The sequence below is a fragment of the Thunnus thynnus genome, chromosome 24, assembly GCF_963924715.1.
Source record: "Thunnus thynnus chromosome 24, fThuThy2.1, whole genome shotgun sequence".
Lineage (NCBI taxonomy): Eukaryota > Metazoa > Chordata > Actinopteri > Scombriformes > Scombridae > Thunnus > Thunnus thynnus.
Window position 1 is genome coordinate 13,388,033 of NC_089540.1, and position 21,126 is coordinate 13,409,158.

The window sequence follows — 21,126 nt, forward strand, 5'->3', positions numbered from 1 at the left end:
ATAGCATAGATTTTATTTAGATGTTGGAGAGAGAGAGGAAAGAGAGAGAGAGAAAGAGAGAGAGAGAGAGGGCTCTCAAATGAGTTGCCATAGCAACAGGCACGTTCAGGGGCCCTGCTTGTGAACGAAGGATGAAGGCATGATAATGTCTGCCTCTTTCTCTCTCTCTCTATCCCCACAGCTCGATTCATCTTGATTGAATAAGTTTATCGGCGTGACAGTTCATCAGAAAAGAATATTACCAAAAGCAGCAAAGAACAAGTTTATGCTTTCAAACAATAATAAGATGATTGATTACATCTTGAAAATGTGTGTTACAATAGCCAATATTTGTTGTTCTCTTGCTGTGACTTTAATCCATCCTCTTTCTCCTCCTTTCTTCCATTTTTGTTTGCTTCCTCGTCTTGTGTGTCTTACTCTAGCACCCTCTGGTGTAAAAGGATATCACCTTGTAACTTGGAAGGAAAACAACCTGATTGGTCAGTTCAAACACTCATCAGCTCACCTGACTCGTTTCCTGAATTGTGCTGCATGTCAACTATTAAAGACCTATAATATCTGCAAATAATCTGTCCACTGGCTCAATTGTCTCCCGAGTGTGTGTGAAGTCGGCCATCTGTGACCAGGTTTGTATGATGGGATACCGTGTACACACACACTCACACACACACACACACACATATAAGAGTGATCGAGGGAGAAAGGGGGCCATACATAATGACCAGGGTAAACACAGAGTAGATTGCACTAGAGTGGTCTCAGTTAATTTTCACTGAGGGCCTCTTTGCATTAGCGGGCAATAGAGCGATCCATCGCAAACACCATTGTGGCAGACCGGCCCTTGAGATAATGGACACACACATGTGAGCACACATACACACACACACACTCTCTCTCTTCTTCTGACATGCTTGTTCTTAATATCTGGTAGGTGAAGATAAAATCCAAGTGAAATCCAGTGTAGTAGCAGATAATGCTGACACGATTAGTGTATTAATTGATAAGTCAATCAACAGAAAATTACCTGATATCGATTGATTTAATTGTCTGACAAATAGGAGTGGCAACATTTGGTGTATTTTGCAAGGTAGACGTTGGTTTTCTATGTAGGAGGTACTCCAAAAATGTGTTTTTTTGCATAATATCATCATAATATTTCGATGTGAACTCTCTCGATGCAACCCCAGAACCAAAGTTTAGGAACAGAACAGTTAATGCGGATGATCCCCTTGCGTGGTTGACCAGATCTGACTCACTAATTCACATCTGTTGAACCTTAAAATGCTGTTTTAACCCTCCACGTTGGACAAAACCACCAGTAAAAGTGTGTGAAAGAAATAAACTTCCAAGCAGCCTTTGTTGTACAATGGTACGGAAATGTTTTATTGTGAATGACATATACATCAGATAATTTATCCATGTGTTTTTTGGAGTCTGACTAACATCTCAGACTGATATGTAACATGGCAGTAAATAACGATGAAACACTGACTGCTCCCTCCGTGACTGTGTCGTGTTGACTCAGTAGTATGTTTCTTGCTCCACCCAACCTAGAAACCAAAGGAGACAGAATTAGGGACGTATTCTGGGGATGTTTCGTCTTACATTACAGGGCTTAAGATTCTTCTTGAAACCCCAAAAAATGGGAATATAGCAGGATTTAGCAGAAGGCTGTGACATTTCACTTTGCGCTTGAGCTTTAAGATGATATCATCCATCATGTTGGCTGACAGTGATTCAAATAAATAAGAGTGGATTAGGGAACGTGAACAAGACTCTTTCTGAATTTAGAGCCAACAATGACTGTCTTCATGATGCCATTAAAAGATGTGTCCTGCAGGGACACGGAGGTTGGGGCTCACAGTTGTTCATGAGCCGATGATATCATCCTTGATATCTGACCCGACCCTAGACGTCTAACAACACAAGGGATTGTGGATGCATGAATGATGTGATTTAGCATCTTTTTCCAGGCCCCACTGAGCCCAAAGCTACATTTTATTTTTAGGCCTGCAACTCTGTGCATACTTGTGTTTCACAGAAGGCAAAAAAAAAAAAAAAATCACTGGGCTGGAATCATGGTTTCCATATTTGAGTGAAACTGTGAAACTTCAGTCAGCCCGGGTTAAATATAATGTGGAGGACAGTTAGCTTTGGGCCAAGTACACAGTGGGAAACCTATTTTTTCTAATTTTGTTTGAGTAAACTTATGAAAATAAATCCCAGGAGCTGTTTGTTAGTTTAACATGTTTTTTTTTTGTCTGTCTGATTGTAACACATTATTCACCATGGATGGGCAATGGGATGTTCACTGATCTGTGCTGTGAGGCTCAGATGTAGCACACACTCACACTCACACTCACACACACACACATACAAACACAGCTGCATCAGAGCCAGCTCTGCATGCAGGTTCTGCACAGCTCTGTGGGCGGAATGAGGCATTAACAATGGTAGGGTTGAGGGTTCAAATCCCACTGGGCCCTGCCATCTGCCACAGTTCACTGGTCTATGTGGAGAGACACAGTTGTGGCAGTGATAACAGACAGGGCACGAAAATAGACACAGAGACACATACATTGCTCATGCTTAACACATACACAGACACCTGTGATTCATCCTCAATGTCCATTTTGGTCACAATCCTTCTGAGCCACAGCTGCCTTTGCTCTCTGTATCAAGCTACATACTGTATGTCATGACTAATGTCAGTCAGGAGGGAGGGATTACATAGCTTGCATATTGTTTTATAAATATCGTGGATAGTCAACACCTGAATTTCAGCATTACTTCAACACTCGGTCAACGAGGGTATGTTCTCTGTCTCATTTGTCGGCCTTTTTGTTAAAAAATAAAGAAGATTTCAATGAAATATGGTGGAAAGTTAGGCCATAAGATACAAAAAGGTCCTGTTCTTGTTTGCATTGGCATCCTGTTAAACTAAAAAGTAGATTTACGCTTTATCAGTATTGAAATAAAACTAAGTGTTTATTTGATGTGATGCAACACTTTTTCCTGCATCTGAGTTCCCATTTGGCCAACATGAAGCAATCCTATCCACCTCATCCTCCTACAGTCGCCTCCAGATACAGAGAACAGAGGCAAAAAATATGTCATAAAAAGCTTTAACAGCTTTGAATGTTGTAGAAGTCTTACCGCCTGGGTTGCGTCTGAGGATATATCTTCTGGCTTCGTCGTACAGGAAGATGAGCAGGGAATAGGGGAAGGCACAGAACCACCAACATGGCCTGAAGTGGACGAGAGAAAGACAGAGTTACAACTGGACTGTGACAAGTTTTAAAAAACCTAGAAACTGTACGTAATAGTAATAATAATAATAATTATCTAAATACAAGCACATAGTTAAAAGACAGTATTAAAAAAAAGGTAAAACAAGTGAAATTTTGAATTCGATTCAAAATCAGGTGGTTGCACAACAGAGCTGTATTATGTAAACAAATAAGACTAGTTGTCAGGCGAAGAGGCAAGTCTTTAAAAATGCAGAAACAGAAAACTAACTGGAAGACTGTTTCAAAGCTGAACTGCCAGAACAGCAAAAGCTTGATGACCCTTTGACCTTAACATGGACTCAGGAACAGCTAACAGGTCTAATACAGCAGATCTAAGAGGCCTTTTTGGACAGCCAGGAGTTAAGAGTTCACTGATGTACTCTGGTGCCTGGCCATATAAAGCCTTGTAAGTCATGAGTAATTTTTTAAAAATGGATTCTAAAATAAATTGGTAACCAGTGCAAAGAGGCTAAAACTGGAGTGATGTGAGAAGAGCGTTTGGCTGCAGAGTTCTGCACAATCTCAGGCACTGAGGCAGGTAAACAAGGTGTTACAACAGTCCAGGCCTGAGGAAATAAAAACATGAATAATTCTTGGAATATAAATAGATAATAAATCTTGGAAATATTCCTGAGGTGGTAGAAACATGATTGTACCATATTTTTTGTTTTGTTCAAAGCTTGTTCAAACTATCGAAGATCACACGCAGGTTTTTAGCAGTGCTCTTAATATTTGAGATAAGGGGGCCGAGCAGTGGCTGGACTTGATTAACAAGGACATCCGGTCTCTCACATCAGCTAAGCAGCTCTGAAGAGTGGTCAGCTTGTTGCATTCAGGGGGTTTAATGGAGAGATATAACTGTGTATTGTCTGCATAACAGTGAAATGAGATGTTATGATGATGGATGATATGACCGAATGGTAGCATATAAAGAAAGAACAGAATTGTTCCAAGAACTGATCCTTGAGGAATACCACATGTTGTCTGTACAGTTGAAGAGATGAATGAATCAATTGAGACATAAAATGTTCTGTGTCTGACAGAGAGGAGGAGAACCGCTCCAGGACTGTTCCAGAAATGTCCACCCAATCCTGAAGTCTATTAATTAGCGTAGCGTGATTGATGGTGTCGAATGCTGCGCTAAGGTCAAGCAGCACCAGTCCAGAGTCTGTAGCCATTAATAAATCATTTGCAACCTTTAGAAGAGCTGTTTCGGTACTATGTATCATGTGAAATCCAGATTGAAATGTCTAAAATATGCTGTTGTTATTAAACGCTTCCAGAAGTTGTTCTAAAACCAGTTTCTCAAGAATTTTGGAAATGAAGGGCAGTTTTAAAATGTTTTTAAAACTGATGGATCAAGGCCTGATCCTTTTAGCAGTGGCTGAAAACAGGCTATTTTAAAATAATCTGGGACACATCCAGAGTAAAGGGAACTATTTAAAATTTGGAAGAGAGAAGGGCTTATTTCTCCCATCACTTTTCTGGACAATTTAGCTGGAATGATATCCAGATGACTGGATGAGGGTTTCATGTGTCGGTGAGAGTTTCCATATCAACTGGCCAGCAGCTATCTTGCAAATGAGGACATTGACAAGGAAGAATCATGGGAGGAGTTGGAAAGGCAATGTTTGGTTGAATTTGGCGAATTTCGTCTGGAGAGAAGGAGACATTTCTCACAGTCAGCAGCAGATGAAGCAGAGGGACTAGTAGTGGGAGGTTTGACAATCTGATTAATGGTTGTAAATAAAAATCTGGGATTGTGCTGATTGGTGGTTATAAACGCCAACAAATATTGGTCTCTTGCCTCTTTTACTTTTGATTGTAGATGACCAGTATATCTTTACTTTGTTGGAGTTTTCTTGTCCTCCATTTGCGTTCTGTTCTCCTGCATGCTTTTTTAAGGTTAAGACTATCAAATAAAATACACTGGTGATCAGAGATGGAGAGATCCATCATAGACACAAAGTCTAAACCATGGCCATGGCTATGAGTTGGGCCAGAGGCATGTTGAACCAGAATAAAGGACTCAGTAATATTTCAAAAAACTCAACTGCAGTAGAATTTGAGGTGTCATCTATCATATTTTAAAATAATTTATGATAAAAATTCAGAAAATTCTGAACACTGGATTTGCCTTGGGGGTTCAACAGATGCTAACACACAACACTGGCATGCCCTCAGTAATTTTCAGCATCAGCACTTCAAAGCACAGAGTTTTATGCTGTTATATTTGGCTTAAGGCTCTCTAAGAACACATGAAAAGCTTTTTTTTCTAATGTGCACACACATATACAAACCATCAAATTTTTCATTTTTTAAATGACGCTTATTAGTTTCTTGTGTGTTCTGCCAACTAATGGCCAGGAGTGGTTCAGTGGGCTCCATCTAATCTTTCCAGGGTAAAAAAAAAAGCCAAAATGGCCTTCTTCAAAGGTCAGTCAGGACGCCCTGACTTTGCCTCTCAAAATGTCAAAATATGTACAGAAATTGGACAAAACCTCCCTAAATGAAAATCCATAACATGGTTTACACTATGTAGAAAAGCCTAACGAGTGCAACCACTCTCAAACAAAGGAAACAATCCAACTATTGTTATTTGACTGATAAATCTAGTGACAGATGAGTTGAGTGATATAAAGCCAAATTTATTTGTTTCATTGAATATTTACTGTAATTTCTGTAGATTTTCTTTAGCAATAAGTAACTGAAATCCACTGAATATATATATCAACTCAGAGATAAAAGCATGAATGAGAGAGAAAAACACAAACACAGAAAGCAGACGAGACAGAAATAGGGACAAGAAGACAAAGACTGGGAGGAGAGAGACAAACATGGAGAAGGAGAAGCCAAGGTTAGTTGAGCATCAGCAGTGGGTGGCTGAGGAGAGTCTGAAAGAAGTGGAGAGGAGACAGACACACTGGGAACAGATGAAAAGGTGGTGGGGAAGAAAGGAGAGGCAGGAGTAGGGGAAGACACAAAACAATAACGAGGAGAACCAGATAAGACGAGGAGATTTCAGTTGTGTGTGCAACTCCTGAGCTAATGAGCTTAACGTGCCCTCATTGCTTTCTATTTTTCTCTGTTGGGCAAACAATCTCATTAGCACAGTAGCTCTTCTGCTCTGTTCTGCCTCTGAAGTGGAAATTACCAGTGACACAAGATAACATCCATCTATTTTTAACAAGATGATCACTAAAACAGCACTTCACTCAACAGAAATCCAAGGAAAACAATGTCACAGGACTGTAGCTGCCATGATTGACAAGTAACCACCGGGAAGTGCGGCGAACGTCGGTAAATTAACAGAAAAAAGGATTTTGCAGATTACCACTTTAACAGGGATAATCTTAAATAGCTCTCATGCACGAACAAAAACAGAACACATTCAAATGAGAGCATGCCAACCACAAAAGCCAACAGTGAAAAGGGAAAAATGTGCTTTATGCATAACTCTGCATCCTAGACAATGTCCTAACAAGCTTATCAGCAGATTAAAGATAAAAGAGAGTTTGCATAGTATTCTTTTAGGATTTTTTGTAAACACAGTATAATTCCTGAATTTCTGTAAAGACGCTTGAGGATGTTTATATCTTAATCTGTGTGTTTTACTCACTTGAGAGGGTACATTCTGAGGGCGACGTCCATGCCCGGGCAGTATGACAGGAAAGCAGCCAGGGCGGTCTCCTCAAACAGCCCAAAGATCAGGATGCGGTTCCTGTGAAAAATTAAGATTTAACACAATTAAAATCAAAATTTATCTGAGAGCATTCTACACTTCCTATTGTTATACTGACAACTCCTGAAGCAATAAATATTCTTCATAGAAATACTAGGATCACCAAAATAGCAATAGTTATACTAAAAAGCGATGTGCCCTCAAACTGAAAATGATGAAAACTTGAAATGGGACTGCTCTATTTTGCAAGTTATGCATTTATTCTTTATTCCTACATGTTTTGGTTGTTTTTTTTTCATCTAAGATGCTTTAAATACACCTGGATTCGTCTTATATCATCATTAACTTTTTTATTGAATTTGTTTTTTGTAAATAAATAATTTAAGTCAGCTACTTGCTTTCTGTCCTAACCAGAGTTCTTGGTGAAAATGGTCTATTTTAGGACCGAAGTTGAAAGACGTTTCAATAGATTCAATAGCTGCACAAACAAATGATTACACATATCTCAAGGTAGAGGCTAGCTGTGCTGCTATTGCCCTTTCTATAAGATAGTTGAAAGAAACTCTTTTATAAAATCTTTTATAAAATGCAGGTTTGAAAGTCCCTGCTGTACTTTATAGCTCCTCCTATGTCTCAACGTGGACATACTTCATTCCTTGCTGCAGGATGGAGTTCCTCCTGGTCTTACAGATGATCAGATCGGCCCACTGGACGACCACGATGCTAGCGAAGAAGGCTGTGTGGCAGGTGAACTCTACGATCTTTCTGCGTTCGTATGTCTGGTGGATAAAAAATTAAAAGAGATTAGGACCTTTTTCCTTTTCTTCCTGTTTATTTTGGCTTCAGCATTACTGCTTATGGCATTACATTTATTTATTAAATGATTACAATTACTGACCCACTGCTGTCCGTAGCTGTCTTCCAGGTCATTTACATATCTGTCGTCCCAGAGCACTCTGAGCCCGAGCAGGTCCATGGGTAGGAAACCATTTTCAGCCAGGATCACAAAGTATGTGAAGAACCCAGCTGTGGCCTGCATCATACCTAACAGAGGAAAAGAGCAGTTCATTCATAACTTTGTAAACTTTGATTTAAGAGACATAGCTTCCAAAAGATGAGGAAGGTTACATTTTTTAGAAAACTGACCCTAAACCCTAAAAACAGTCACTTCTTTCTCTACTATTCAGTCACATAAGGATTTATATATCCCACAACAACAAACAGTGAGAAAGGGCAAATTCTCGCCCTCTGTAGAGACAAAAAAATTTACCAATCTGTCCGTAGGCTATGCTGATGAGCCTCTCATTCACTAATTTGTCTGTTTTGGGGTTTCTTGGCTGTCTCTTCATGATGTCGCTCTCAGCTGCTTCATAAGCCAGGGAGATGGCAGGGACCTGGCAGGCAACAAGTAAAAAAATGGAAAGTAAATTAAGTGAATTACATACCCACATAATGTATTACCATTACTTTATTATGATGAAAAACTTGCATGATGTCAAGAGATAAGACAACCTTTTTGAAAAGGCTATGAAAAGCTTGACTAACCAATCAATCTCTCAAAGAACTCACCATGTCAGTTCCCAGGTCGATACAGAGGATGGTGACGGTTCCCAGGGGCAGAGGGATGTTGGCGATGATAAAGAGGAGGAAGGGTGAGATCTCAGGGATGTTACTGGTCAGGGTGTAGGCGATGGACTTCTTCAAGTTGTCAAAGATCAGACGGCCTGACAAAGTAATTTATGACAAGAAGAAGAAATTAATATTGTGACATTTGGGCAGTTACAATGATGCTTGTTGTAGTCTGCATTTCTGAAATGAAAGAAAGCTTTACCTTCTTCCACTCCTGTAACGATGGAGGCAAAGTTGTCGTCCAGCAGGATCATGTCGGCGGCCTGCTTGGAGACGTCAGATCCAGCGATTCCCATGGCAACACCAATGTCGGCCTTCTTCAGAGCTGGAGAGTCGTTCACACCATCACCTGTCACAGCCACAATGGCTCCCTGCAGAGAGAGGGAAAGAGAGTTTGAATGTGCTGGTATGGAACATATTCAAAACATAACTCAACTGAGGTTTAATTGCTTCAACAAAATGTAGGACAGCAGACAAAGCTGTGTGTACGATGCTGACCTGTCTCTGGCAACCCTCCACAATGATAAGTTTCTGCTGAGGGGAGGTTCTGGCAAAGACGATTTCAGTGTGGTGTCGCAGAATGTTGTCAAGATTTTCTGAGGTCATTTCTTTAAGCTCACCGCCGTGGACAACGCAGGCCTTGGCGTCCCTGGAGAGGAAATCACAGCAGCATTAGGACAACAATTCTGATCGCACATCCTGTTTCTGTGAGGGAAAGCTGAATCTAGGATATGATCAGGGCAGTAAAGGGACACAACATGAAAATCACAAGGAAAAGGCATACTAGGAAAACAGGAAATTCCTTTAGAAACAGACAGCACCAGTCTTGGCACCCCATTTAAAGGACAATTATAGCTTTGTTGGTGAAATTCTAGACTTTGAATAGAGTGCTATATACAGTATGTTTGGGCCTAACCTCATAATTGCAGGCGATGAATCATACATTGTCAACACTTAAACAGTGTCTTCAGTCATTTATCTTGGTGCCATTGTACAGGATAGTGTAATATTTTGCCCACGCAGGTGACATTTCACATCAGTTACAAATACACTTTTCGGCAGGAGATTTCTTCCCAGTGCAGCAGTTTGATAAACGTGCTGAGCTTGGATCTGAACACATAAATCAAACTTGTTGATGAGGAAACAGTAAAGCCACCAGCTCAGAGCCACATCTAGATTTATTTGTCTGCACTGACTCTGAGGTAAAAGCCTTTTTGGCTGAGCAGATTGAAGGCCTCGTTAGCCGATGCTGATTTAATTTTATATTGATACCTCTAGTATTGCAAAGAATTGCCACAGAAGAGGAGGCTTCTTAAAAACATGTTTTAAGCATCTGCCAAAAATGTATATATTTTGAGTGTTTGGTGCCACAAGCATGACAAACAATCTCAACACTCAGATATAAGCTTTAGTAAGCATACAAACCTGGGGTTAACCTCTGAAACTGGAACGTTCAAGCGAGCAGCAATGTCTTCAACAGTCTCGTTGCCTTCAGAGATGATACCCACACCCTTAGCGATAGCCTTGGCTGTGATGGGATGGTCACCTGTTACCATAATAACCTGAGGAAGAGGAAGACAGAGGAGGAAAGACAGTTTCATACGTGATAGTCTTGCAGGAAGTTTGTATCATTCTGATGTTCATATGTACAGTGGACTGAACCTTTTCTGGTTGCATACCTTGATTCCAGCGCTCCTGCATTTGCCGACAGCATCGGGCACAGCAGCACGAGGAGGATCAATCATGGACATGAGGCCAATGAAGCACAGTTTCTCTGTGGGGAAGTTCACCTCTTCAGTGTCAAAAGCAAAGCCCTCTGGGAACTGGTCGTCAGGCAGGTTGAAATGGCAGAAACCTGAAAAAAAAGGAAGAGAATGATTGTCAATCATATAGCAAGGTGCCTTTTCAGAGTTCAGTCCACCAACCAATTCAGGACATATTGCAAGGATTTATAATTGAGCTAGCCCATACTAACCCAGTACTCTCTCTCCAAGTCCTCCCAGCTCAACATAGGCGTTCTGGAAAGCATCTTTCATCTCGTCGTCCAGCGGCTGCTCTTTGCCTTGGAGCATGATGGTGGAGCAGCGGTCCAAAATCCTCTCTGGGGCACCTTTCATCACCAGCAGATGCTTGGTCTCTCCGGGAGTTGTGTTCTTGTGAACGGAGAGCTGTAGAACAAGAGGAAGGCTGTATAGTCAATGCTTGTTTTGTTGTCGCTATCAGGTATTTATGTCAAATAAAACCCAGTTTTAATTTAAAATTTGCTGGTATAGATTGTTAATTATTTGTTAAAAACTGCTCGATGAAGACCCAGACACTAGAGGGCCCAAGTCAACATTTCCTTCCATTGAAAATGAAAAGCAGGTGAACAAATTTTGTAGCTGTACTGTCGAAAAAAATATTTGAATTGTTTACCTGATATTTGTTGGTGGAGTTGAAGGGGATCTCAGCAATCTTGTTGTACTTGTCTCTCATGCCACTGACAGATCCGCAGCACAACTCAATACACTTCAGCAGGGCAGCTTCTGAGGCATCACCGGCTACATCTCTCTGTGAATTTAAACAAAAAAGAGTTGGATCAGTGGATTTGACTCGATTCATGCAGATGAATTTGGATCAGCTGAAATTTCAGTGATCCATTTTAAAACAGACATCACCATTTGACCAACAAATGCCACCTCTTCCAACAAAATTATTGTTTTTGTGTTGCTGGTGATGTCAGTGGTTTGTGTAATTTTAAGAACAAGTAAATAAATATAGATATTACTATTATTATTATTATATTATATAAAGATATATATATAAGTCCCCTTTGAAATACCTGACAATTTCAAAAAAACACTGCAATTTTAGCAACTTTTGACATTCTGAGACATTGTCTTTCTGTTCCCACTGTGCAGTGGACTCATGAAGAAATAAATCAATAGGCCTGTCTAGCCACTTCCTGCTGTAGAAAAAGCTATCTATTACTGAAAAGACCTTAATTATGTTGAGTGCTTTTTAAAAAGATTTGTAGTGCAGTCTGGCTACATTTGTATTTTTGTTGCAAAGTCCCAAAGTTCTTTGCCAAGTTATAATGCCAAGAAACTTCCCACACAGTCACTGCATCTTGTTATTCAACTGAATTATAAATCAACTAGGGGGTAGCACCCAATTCAATAAGGAAGAAATAGTTCTGTGAGGTAAAAAGGGTAAATTCTGCTTTGTGCTTGTTTACAACCATGACTAAGAGGATGGTATTACACCAAATGTTATTGGTATCGTCTTCCAATGGTGAATTATTTAGACTCTTTGTGGAGACCTGAATGGGTGAACTAGAGCAAAACGTTTAGTGTGTTTGGTGATCAGAAGATTTTAAAGGAGGATGCAGGAAAAGGTCGGCACCTTCAGGATGGGAACGTTGCTCTGCTCTGCCAGGAAGACGGCACGGTTGCAGAGTCCGGCGATTCTGGCCAGGGCAGCCCAGGTGGCTGAGCTCCTGTCGAAGGAGGTCCCGCTCTGGTTCTCGGTGGTGTCAGCCTCGTGGATCTGGTTGTCGAACCACATGTGAGCAACGGTCATTCTGTTCTGGGTCAGGGTGCCGGTCTTGTCTGAGCAGATGGTGGAAGTGGAGCCCAGGGTCTCCACAGCTTCCAAGTTCTTCACCAAGCAGTTCTTCTTGGCCATACGCTTAGCAGTCAGGGTCAGACACACCTAGAGACAGAAATCCAGTGTTCTTCAGTCTGAATCAGATTATTAACAGTGAAATACAAATCGGGACATACACCACACCAAGACTCACAGTGACAGTAGCCAGGAGACCTTCCGGCACATTGGCAACAATGATACCGATAAGGAAGATGACGGCCTCCAGCCACCCATATCCAAGGATAAGGGAAAGAATGAAGAAGGACACGCCCAGGAAGACGGCCACACCAGTGATGATGTGGATGAAGTGCTCAATCTCAATGGCAATGGGAGTTTTGCCGCCCTCCAGACTAGAAGCCAGTGTGGCGATACGACCCATGACAGTGCGGTCTCCAGTATTGATGACAATTCCTTTGGCAGTACCTGGTGAGAGAAGTCATGAGATAGGTATGAAAAAGAATAGAATACATTATCAACTATAATTATTATATTATATTATATTATATTATATTATATTATATTATATTATATTATATTATATTATATTATATTATATTATATTATATTATATTATATTATATTATATTATATTATATTATATTATATCATACTAAATTTCTGTGTCATCCACTACTTTGTTTTTGTTTGTGCTCTACCTTCAACACAGTTGGTGGAGAAGAAAACAATGTTCCTGGTCTCCAGTGGGTTGTCATTGGAGAAGTCGGGAGTACGAGTCTGGGGCTCAGATTCACCAGTCAGAGAGGAGTTGTCCACCTGGAGGGGAGAAAGTAAAGCAAGAATGAAACATAAAAGATATACAGTGACAAAAGAATGACACCTTGTTTTCAGGAGAAAAAAGACAGATATGTCAAAAACATTGACTGACATCCCAGATAGCATAATGAATCATAAAATTTTAGAGGTGAAGCTCAGTGTAGGTGCATACACACCAATAATGTTTACAACTAGGAAGGTAAGATTCTCTGGAAATGCTCCCAGAAGCTTATTTTTCTACAGCAAAGTTTGCCCTGGCCTCCTCCTCTTATAAACATGGAATGTACTGTTCTATGTTAGTCCAGGGATCATTGTCCTAACAGTCCAGCCACAGTCCCCACCTCTAGTCTAAGAACTGGTTTCCACTGCCTTGTTTGGGGTTGAACCCCACATGTACCCAATTGAACTGACTAACTGATAGCACCTTGTTGGGGGCTGCACAGCTTAAGGCAGCTGTCTTTCCAGTGATACATAAATGGTTTATCCACAGGTCCTGGCCCGATCAGGGCCAGAATAAAAATGAACTGTGGTCCAGATGTAGGCCAGATTTGGTTTATTTGTTTAGTTTTTGGTTTACATGTGGCATTGCTGTGGTTTGCTTGTGGCCCGGATCTGGCAAACAGGAGCGGACCGCCCAAGTGCCATCATTCCACGCGGTATGTGGGCCGGATGAAGATATGGAATGTGGGCCCGATCAGGGCCAGAACAAAAATGAACTGTGGTCCAGATATAGGCCAGATCTTGTTTATTTGTTTAGTTTTTGGTTTACATGTGGCATAGCAATGGTTTGCTTGTGGCCCGGATCTGGCAAACAGGAGCGGACCGCCCAAGTGCCATCATTCCATGCGGTATGTGGGCCACATGACAGTGTCGGGTGTGGGCCGGATATGGGCCACAGCAATTTTGCTATCTGGGATTGCTGATCTTTTTGTTGATGTCAAAAGCAGGGAGATAGAAGTGGCACATTTGGGTAAAAGGAATTTAACTTTAAGAGACAAACAAGACAATTAAGGAACTAAGATAATGTGATCTTGATTTTTGAGTCTATCAAAGGAAATCTAGACATGAAGGCACCAACAGGAAGTTAAAAAACCCACATCTATCCACATGCTGTATTTCCTGTAAGAAGTTGTGCAACTTCAATCGAAACATGATGACTGTGTGGTGTATGAGTAAATCATAATTTCTTCTTTTTACTATCAACTTGACTCATACATACATACATACATACATAAACTTCATAAATAAAAACAGTCTTATAAATCTTTATAATTAAATATTGAATGTCTAAATGCAGTTTCAAACTAGTGTTTGATATGAAGGTCTGTAAGGCGAGATGAAAAGAGGACTTTACAGACCTTGCAGCCGTGGGCAGAGATGATTCGCAGATCAGCGGGGATTCTGTCTCCTCCTTTCACCTCGACCAAATCTCCAACCACCACATCCTCAGCGTTGATGCTGCTCTTCTCACCGTCACGGACAACCAGGGCTTGCTATGAGATCAAAGGTGGAATATATGTTTGTAGGCAATTCCTGAACATAATTATGAACGCCAAGAGGCATTACCCTTCCCAGTTGATAAATGGGAAAATGTGTAAGCAGTACAGTAAGATTGATGTCATAAGACTGCTCCTTAGCTTTGTGCAACATGTTCCCATCTGTAAAACTGCCTTAATGCTTAGATCTGAAATATCTCACCTGTGGGACCAGGTTCTTGAAAGACTCCATGATCTTGGAGCTCTTGGCCTCTTGGTAGTAAGAGAAGCAACCAGTGATGATGACGACAGCAGAAAGCACAATACCCAGGTACAACTGCAGGAAAAGAAAAGGTTGATGTTCAGTTCATCTCTGGAGACATTTATTCTTTATCTCATAGATGATTTACTCATCATCAAAACATATGTATTAGCAAAGACCCTTACGTTATCATTAGCTGGTTCATCTTCTGCGGCAGCCTGGATACCGTAAGCCAGGAAGCAGAGGATGGCACCAATCCACAGCAGCATGGAGAAACCACCGAACAGCTGGAAACAAGATACAGTAACATTTAGGATCCAACCTTAACCCTTTACTGGCTACAACAACTAAGAGCGCCAGAGCAGAGTGAACTTGAATTCCCAAAATGTGAATATTCAAACAAGGTTTTATGTTTTGCATGGAACTCTGGACGAGTTTTACCTGTCTGCAGAACTTGACCCATTCAGGTGTGGTGGGGGGAGGCGTGAGAGCGTTTGGGCCATCTCGGGCCAGAATCTCTTTTGCTCTAGAGGAGGACAGACCCTAGAGAGAGGAGCACAGACAGGATGTGAAACACAGGATGACATAGCATAAAATAATGTCAAACAAACAGACAATGAAAATAGCTGGAATAAATAAACCAAATATATGTAAACCACTTTTGACCCATCTGAGTTACCTTAAGGTTTTGAGACAAGGAAGAATAAGAAGGGAGCTTTGACTAAAAATACTGTACATGCTTCCCTAAAACTGCCTGGTAAAAGTCAAGACAGTGTTGGGAGTGTTGTCTTGCTGGAGGATTTCTATCTGAGGAAATCCATAAAAGAAAAACCTGAAAGTCCAGTTTTTTGCCCTCCTACCCAAAGCTTTGCCTTTGCTCACATTTACTGAAGGGAAACACAACAAAAGACGAGGTAGAGTGACGTGTATCCTTCTGAACAGTTTTATTTGGTAATCAGGTACACTGCTATTACCTCAGGAGGTGGTGGATTAAAGTTTGGTTGAAACAAAAACAAAAAGAAACCTCATCCACAGGAAGAGGGATCTCAGTAATCCTTCAATTACTGCTTCCTCTTTTCCACAACTCAGTGTAATTAGACAGTGAAAATACAGCTTGTGATAAATCACAGCTTGTATGAAACAGGTAGGCAGGACAGTCAGGTAGTATTTCTATCAATGAACACCACATTCTTCAAAAAGGTCATGGTCACACTTTCTAACAGAGTAAAAAAAAGGGAAATAATTGAGAGTAAAATGTGACTGAAGGTCTCTTTGGAGGGACACCAGGATTTTTTTTTTCTTGTTGGTAGGGTCAATAAGACTGGCATTCTTGCTTGAATGAAGTCTTTGTTTGGGGGAAAACTCAGACAGATTTGATTTCTGCAGATAATCAGCATCAGTCAAGCTTTTGGCCAGTGTGGGGTTGTATTGTGTTGTATAATGGGATTTTTGTGTGTCCTCAGCTTGATGAAGACCATGGTAATGAACAGGAATAGCACATTTCGTGTTGTAGTTGTGTTTTCTCTTTCACAACAATGTGACATGTGTTGACCCTTTAAAGGGTTAGTTCACCAATATTAGCTTTAGTGGTATCAAGCCATGCAGATAGTTTTGGTTTTATGTGTCAGTTTTTTGAGATATATATCCGAGATATTACTTTTTTCACTTTTAGGCACTGACCGCATAAAACCAAAACCAAAAATTTTTAGTCAGCATTTCTTCACATGAGTAAGAATGTGTGGCGAAATGTTCTGCCTTTGCACTACTGTAACTCCCTAAAATACATGACTGAGTGTTGAGTGTTTTTCTTTGTAGTTGTAAGTCCTTGACCTCAGTTTGTACTCTGAGATCTTTCCTGGCCTCTGGGCTTATCTTCCTCTGTGAAAGTGTCATCAGAAGCCAGCCCATAAAGTTACTATCACTATGATAGGCTCGAACACACAAGCAGAATACTCACTCTGGCAAGATCAGTTCCATATTTTCTGTGAAGTTCATCCAGGGTTAACTTGTGATCATCCTATGGAGATAGAGAGAGAGAAAGAGATTGAGAGACATTGCGTAAAACAAGCCAAAATCCCTGTCATTTAAAAACCTTTGAGTATTAAAAAATGTCCTGTCAAGTCCTCCAGAGGGACACAGGGAACGTAAAGAAGGCAAGGCAAAATCTGCCCCCTGATTAGGATTATGGATGCATGTCCATACAGTGTGTTTTTCAGTCCACCAATGATTGAAAACTCACAACCACACACAAGTCACCGTGAGCTCAGTTATGTAAAGACTCATCCAAACAGTCAGTTTACTGTGAGCAAACAGTCCATCCAGCTAAATCAATGTCACCCAACTGATATACTGACGTTTGCTCTGAGAATTGCTCACGTGTTTGACATTTTGTTGGAGGTTACTGAGGAGTGGATCCACTTTTTCAGAACGATCTGCTTTAAGTGTTGTTTTCAGGTAAAATGTGATCAAAGTGTCTATAATTTTTTTTTACATTTTAAATGAAAGAGAGGGAAACATGCAAATGTAAGTGGATTTGCAAATTAACAACCAGAGATACTGACACATTCATGTGCCTACACTGTTTGTGTTTGAATAACGCCTACAATGAAGTGAATGAGTAGGAGAACGAGATTCTTCCCATGTAATTTGGATGATCTGAAATATCATCTGACTCCCACCTTTCAGTTTTGTTGTACTGAGAAGCATTGTAATCTTTATACAAAACAATGAAACATCCACAGTAAAGATGCCTTCACATATGTGACAAATTATTACATGCGGCAAAAAGAAAACATTACATAATTTCTTATACTGTAAGTGCAAATATATAGATTGCAGCTGCTGTTGGATAATGAGTTATTGAGGGACTGAATTAAGTGTCAGTTCAACATCACTCAGTGGCAGTGTCCCATTATATTATGTAAGCACAAGTTTATTTTGATCTTTTAAAGTTTTTTCAATCATCCACTGTTGGAGTATATACATATATATATATATATGCTGTATGAAAATACACATTTACATAATATTCATTTGACCACTGAAAATGGCTGTTAATGTGTCCTTTTACATTTATGTGGACTATTTACAGCTGGAGGAGAAAATGGATGTAATTGCATGGTTCTGCCTGGCCTGCCACAGTTTTGCATCATAATAAGCAAGCAAAGTGGCCCATGCCAAATGTGCCGTGGATAATGTGTTATCACATGCCACAAACTAAGTGTTGCTTTTTTTAACTGTTAGTCAGCAGTTCTTTCCTCCTTCCTGTGGAGGAAATTTCTTCACTAGCTTTGATGCTACGGCTCATAAACAAACATATATGGATCGTGTTCGGATGGATGACCGCACACCCCTTAGTTTAAGAAATATCTTCTGGACACTGTTGATGTTGAACTCAATCAACATGATTCTATATTTAACATTTTCTGTTGTCACATCTGATCAAATCACCGGCTGCTTTATGTTGCTATGGGAACAGTTTCCACTGTCTTTAGCTGGACTTTGAGGCCTCAGTTAATTGTATGATGGTGCAATAATCATTAACATGTCTGCTTCTTGAGCTCCATAGAGACACAGCTGCACTCTTACTACTGTTTTACAACTGCCTGATACGCTATAATTCTTTAACCATAGTTCAATGCTTAATCTACATGACATACTGCATTGTCTCCCTGTGTCAGACTTTGGAACTAAAAGCTTTTCCGATGCACTTTCAATAGTTGAGAGACACATTAGCGACAACGCCTGCTGTTAATTGCAGTAAATGATATGCTAAGTTGGGGGCACAAGGTTATGGCAGACTGGCGATACGGTTGCTATGGCATTGAGATGTCCTTCAGCGGCGGCAGGACTTTGAGATCTAGTAAAAACGTACCAGACGACAATAATCATTAATATTTCACCGAGATGGGGATGTTACTACCTAATGACCTGCTGTACTGTGTGACCTGCTGTATGACATTGGGCAGAAACAGTTGCCAGACTCTTAAGAAACACTCAATTATGAAATCATTAATTATAAAACTGGCACTAAGCCAAGACATGCATATATTATCATATATTTCACTGTAATTGTGGTAAGAATTTATAGTTCTTGTTAGTTTTTGAAAATGTAACTTTAGGACAACATCCATCTACAACTGTACTTTGTGACCTTGTGAAAGTCATTGCCAGAATGCCTCTATAGTACATCGTACAGCAAAATTACAGAAAAATTAAAACCATTTCTATAAAATTAACATATCGTTTGACATCAGAAATGGTATATTCATTATTTAATTAGTGCTCTGACATGAACATGAGAGCTGAATCTGCCTACGTGTGAGTTGACCTTGTGAAGGACACTGAGGTATCCCAAGAAAGTCAAAAGGCACTTTGTCTTTTAACAAGACATTTTTAGGGGGTATTTTTATGGATAACTACAGAGGTGACAATATTTTTTATTTTGGCAAACTTCTCCCACTTAAGGACCAATTTCAGCCTTGAGAACATTTGACACCTTTAACAGATTTATTCCTGCCTACAAAATTCCACCAAATGTGTATTTAAACATTAAGGTGGTGGCATGAGAGCACTCATTAGCTTTTTTTCTTGAAGTTGGAGATGAGCTTAACGCAAGAGTGCCTCACTGACCTTGGGAAATGACCTCCACTAGCTACAGATTTAGATTCAGAAAAGCTGACACCAGCAGGAAATTGGGCAACTGTTATTCCAATCTATCTACACAGGACATTTCAGAGCCCACAAAATGTCTATATATGCAACTTTACACATTTCTATGCATCTGATGTAGCTGTGTGCAGCGATGAAAGTTTAGTTTCTTGTTAATTGTGGCTAGAGGAAAAATAATTTGCCCTACTAATTAAACTACACATGATCTGAGAGTTTAAAAGGAAACTAGAAGCAGAAGTATAAAAGTTTACTGTATCAAGGCTGTGGAAAAAGGGCTAGTTTACATGTTTTGAAAAGCAGACGTCTCTTTGAGGACAACTGATCATCTCACCCAACATTTCAGAGCTGAAAGTCAATCTAGATAAGCATGACTTAGAAGTTAAGTATAGCTGTGAACTCCTTAATAACATGTGACACTATATGCAGCAGTGTAAGTAGCAATCTTTATGAAATTAGGGGCAGACAGCTACACCTCATGTGACTAGCCGTGAGGTCAAAGCAGAGGTTTGTCCGTACAATTACTGTGACTAATGGCAGTGACTGACAGTGACCAAGAGTCTAACATGGCCTAAATAAGTCATTAAGAATGAGGCAATATGGACGGGAAGACACGGTCTTCAAGAAGTTCAAGAGGGTCATTCAAGTCACGCCTTTTCCTTTCAGACGTAGGAGGATTTTTCAAGTTACAAACATTTTACCAAGTCACTTTAGTGTGTTTAAGTATCATCTTGCTAAAATCACCTCAATCAAGTTCTTAAGATAATGATAGACAACGTTTGTTTGTGTACTCACCAGGTCAACTTCTTTTTTCAGGTCGTCCATATCCTTCTTTTCTTTAGCTTTCTTGTCTTTCTTGCTCCCGCCATCTGAGGTTGCCGCCAATTTGTAGTCATCTTTCCCTTTCTAAATTGAAGAAAATAAGAGAAAATGAGCTTCTGAATAAGACTGAACACACGTGTGAAGACTGCTCTAGAACTTCCTCATTTGTTGAGCGGGTAAGAGCGGAAAGCAGTGACAACTTTGCTGTTCAAACACGTTGTAAAACGTATGTTAATCATTGTTAGGAGGATTGTGAATTGCTCTTATAACAATCTACAATTTGACAGTTTGAAGAGTTCTGAAACTCCCACAACTGCAGGAAACCAGAGTGCTTGCACAGCACATTTTCGAAACTAAAGTACAAAGTACTTCAGGCAATCCACAAATGTCAAGCTTAACCACCAACTTGTGACTTAGTGTGAGCTCAAAACTGAAAAAAAACCCCCATAATCAGCCTGATCTTAACCTAAATCTAAAGACTCTTAGAAACCAGGTCAAAACATGTGACAAAGTTCCAATACTTACTCCCAGCCCCATGGTTGCAACGCAAGTCTGAGAACAGTCAATCCAATTGTCTTTTTAAATTGCAACTTTCCTACTCCGCCTCTCTCTCTCTCTCTCTCACTCTCTCTCTCTCCCACACTCTCTCTCTCACTCTAGCCCTGCTGCGTCCTGTGTCTTCCGCACTCCCCAGAGCAAAGAAGATAGGTTGCTTCACATTAGCATACCTTTATATCCGCAACTGGCTCACCTGCCCTGGAAGGAGGAGCTTGGGGGGAGAGGGGGGGAGGTGGGGTGAAACTGGACAGGTGAGTAGTAGTGTTTTGGAGAAGAGGGCGGTGGGGGTTACGAGGTGGGGGAGTATCTGTGGGGGGGGGGGGGGGGAGGTAGTGGTGG

The 21,126-nt window shown here is 40.4% G+C and overlaps 1 protein-coding gene across 1 annotated transcript; it reads right to left on the reverse strand.

Moving 5' to 3' along the window:
- Window positions 1-1,355: 1,355 nt before the first annotated feature.
- LOC137176913 (sodium/potassium-transporting ATPase subunit alpha-1) lies at window positions 1,356-20,932 on the reverse strand. The gene is made up of 23 exons (XM_067582947.1): window positions 20,755-20,932; window positions 20,203-20,313; window positions 16,697-16,756; window positions 15,181-15,282; window positions 14,925-15,026; window positions 14,701-14,814; window positions 14,361-14,495; window positions 12,885-13,002; window positions 12,383-12,651; window positions 11,986-12,294; window positions 11,017-11,151; window positions 10,577-10,769; window positions 10,281-10,456; window positions 10,027-10,163; window positions 9,100-9,250; window positions 8,804-8,972; window positions 8,542-8,696; window positions 8,243-8,366; window positions 7,871-8,016; window positions 7,621-7,751; window positions 6,910-7,011; window positions 3,157-3,248; window positions 1,356-1,550 (listed from the first exon to the last, which is right to left on the reverse strand). The coding sequence occupies exons 1-23, from the start codon at window positions 20,764-20,766 to the stop codon at window positions 1,522-1,524; spliced, it is 3,072 nt and encodes a 1,023-aa protein (XP_067439048.1). The 5' UTR covers window positions 20,767-20,932; the 3' UTR covers window positions 1,356-1,521.
- Between the last annotated feature and the right edge of the window lie 194 nt (window positions 20,933-21,126).

Excerpts from the sequence above, each read along its gene's own strand:
- LOC137176913 (XM_067582947.1), bottom strand. Across the intron at positions 14,815-14,924 it reads ATGAACCAGCTAATGATAAC|TTGTACCTGGGTATTGTGCT; the intron begins GTAAGGGTCTTT and ends CTTTTCCTGCAG. Across the intron at positions 12,652-12,884 it reads CTCCACCAACTGTGTTGAAG|GTACTGCCAAAGGAATTGTC; the intron begins GTAGAGCACAAA and ends TTCTCTCACCAG.